Source organism: Acanthisitta chloris, unplaced genomic scaffold (assembly GCF_000695815.1).
Source record: "Acanthisitta chloris isolate BGI_N310 unplaced genomic scaffold, ASM69581v1 Scaffold41990, whole genome shotgun sequence".
Lineage (NCBI taxonomy): Eukaryota > Metazoa > Chordata > Aves > Passeriformes > Acanthisittidae > Acanthisitta > Acanthisitta chloris.
This window is the reverse complement of record NW_008654030.1, coordinates 1-1,506: the sequence shown is the minus strand read 5'-3', so window position 1 is coordinate 1,506 and position 1,506 is coordinate 1. Positions and strand designations below refer to the sequence as shown.

The 1,506-nt window shown below is 56.6% G+C and overlaps 1 protein-coding gene across 1 annotated transcript; it reads right to left on the bottom strand.

Annotated features, from left to right (window-relative positions):
- Positions 1-6: 6 nt before the first annotated feature.
- Positions 7-1,493, bottom strand: TMEM121 (transmembrane protein 121). Its single transcript, XM_009083067.1, has one exon. The coding sequence runs from the start codon at positions 1,353-1,355 to the stop codon at positions 417-419; it is 939 nt and encodes a 312-aa protein (XP_009081315.1). The 5' UTR covers positions 1,356-1,493; the 3' UTR covers positions 7-416.
- Between the last annotated feature and the right edge of the window lie 13 nt (positions 1,494-1,506).

Here is a 1,506-nt window from a genome sequence, read left to right as displayed (position 1 = left end):
CCCGATCCACACCCCTATGCCCCTGGCCTCACTCCATAAAAAGGTCTCCGGTAACAAAATCTTTGATCCAGGCTTGGAGTAAAGGTGAGGTGCTCAGGGAGTAAAAAGGGACATTGCAACCTTAGTGGTCTTTGCTTGGGAGGGAAGATGGTGGCAGAAGGGAGAGAGAGGGTTAGCTGGTTCAGGTCCTTTGCAAGTACATTTGGTTTGTCTGGAGGACTCCTAGGGTTATACCTGAGATGAAGACGTCTAGAGGACACTCCATAGCTCAATTAAAATATGGTTGGTGTTTTGTGCCTAGAAGAGCCCTGACTGCCGGGATTTGTCTGTCGCGCTCACACCGGGCAGCAAGAAGCAGCATCCCTCCTCTGCTCAGCACGGGGTTATCTGAACCAAAGCTCGGCCGGGGGGACCCCTCATGTGTCGAGAATCTCACTGGTGGGCGATGGCTCATGGGGGATGCCCTGTGCACTGTGGATGGTCTGGTTGTGCGAGAGGGAGTTCTGCTGGAGCTCCAGGGCAATGGCATTCTGGGGGAACTCCTTCACCTGCCGCTTGTACTCGAGGAAGGTACACGCCTTGGTGGCGATCGCGATGATGTTCTTGCCAATAAAAATGGTGGAGACCCTGCTGTCCTGGAACAAGACCATGTTGACGGCCCGGATGAAGATGGTGACAATGTTAATGGTGACCAGGCTGAGGACAGGGTAGAGCATCATTTTTTGTGGGGCGATGTGCTCCCCTTGCATGCTGATCTCACTGAGGGACACGCAAGGCAGGATCAGGAGGAGTATGTAGCAATAGAAGAACATGAGCCCCTCTGCCCAAATGGGCAGGCCAGTCCTGTGTGGCTCCCACAGGTTGGCCTGGATGTCCAAGATATCCAGCAGGTCAAGGGCCACCCAGAAGAGGCGCCCCCGCAAGTCCTCTTTCTTCCGAAAGGTCCGTATGTACTCCATGCTGTCCAAGGCCACCAGCACCAGGTAGAGGCCTGGCACACAGATGGAGAGCAGTAGGGTCAGGGCTTTCCTGGCCACCGTCTCCAGGTTCTTCTTGTCTGCTTTGTAATTCTGAAAGATGAAATACAGCTTGATCTCCAGCACGAAGATGTAGAGGAACCACAAGATCATGGCGTAGCCCCGCTTGGCCGTCTTCACCTCAGCCCCCACCCACACAGCCACGTAGCGCAGCACGATGAGGAAGCAAATGTCCCCCACCAGCACAATGATGCAGACGCCGATCTTGCGGGGACCCTGGTTCTGCTCCACCAGGTAGGCATCCATGAAGGCCATGCTGGTCATGATGACGATGGTGGTCAGACAGACATGGCGCTTGTCAGGTGGCGGCAGCACCATGGTGACACGACCAGCCCTCCCTCCCTCTGCGCCAGCACTAGAGGAGCAGTCGTGCCGGCGGTGAGCGGGGGCACATCCGTGGCGAGCCCAGGAACCAAGAGCCGCTTCGTCCCCCACCCCAGGCAGAGGTGCCTGGAGGAGCAGTGGCTCC

Bases quoted from the DNA above. Each gene is read 5' to 3' on its own strand.
- TMEM121 (XM_009083067.1), bottom strand. From the start codon at position 1,355: ATGGTGCTGCCGCCACCTGACAAGCGCCATGTCTGTCTGACCACCATC.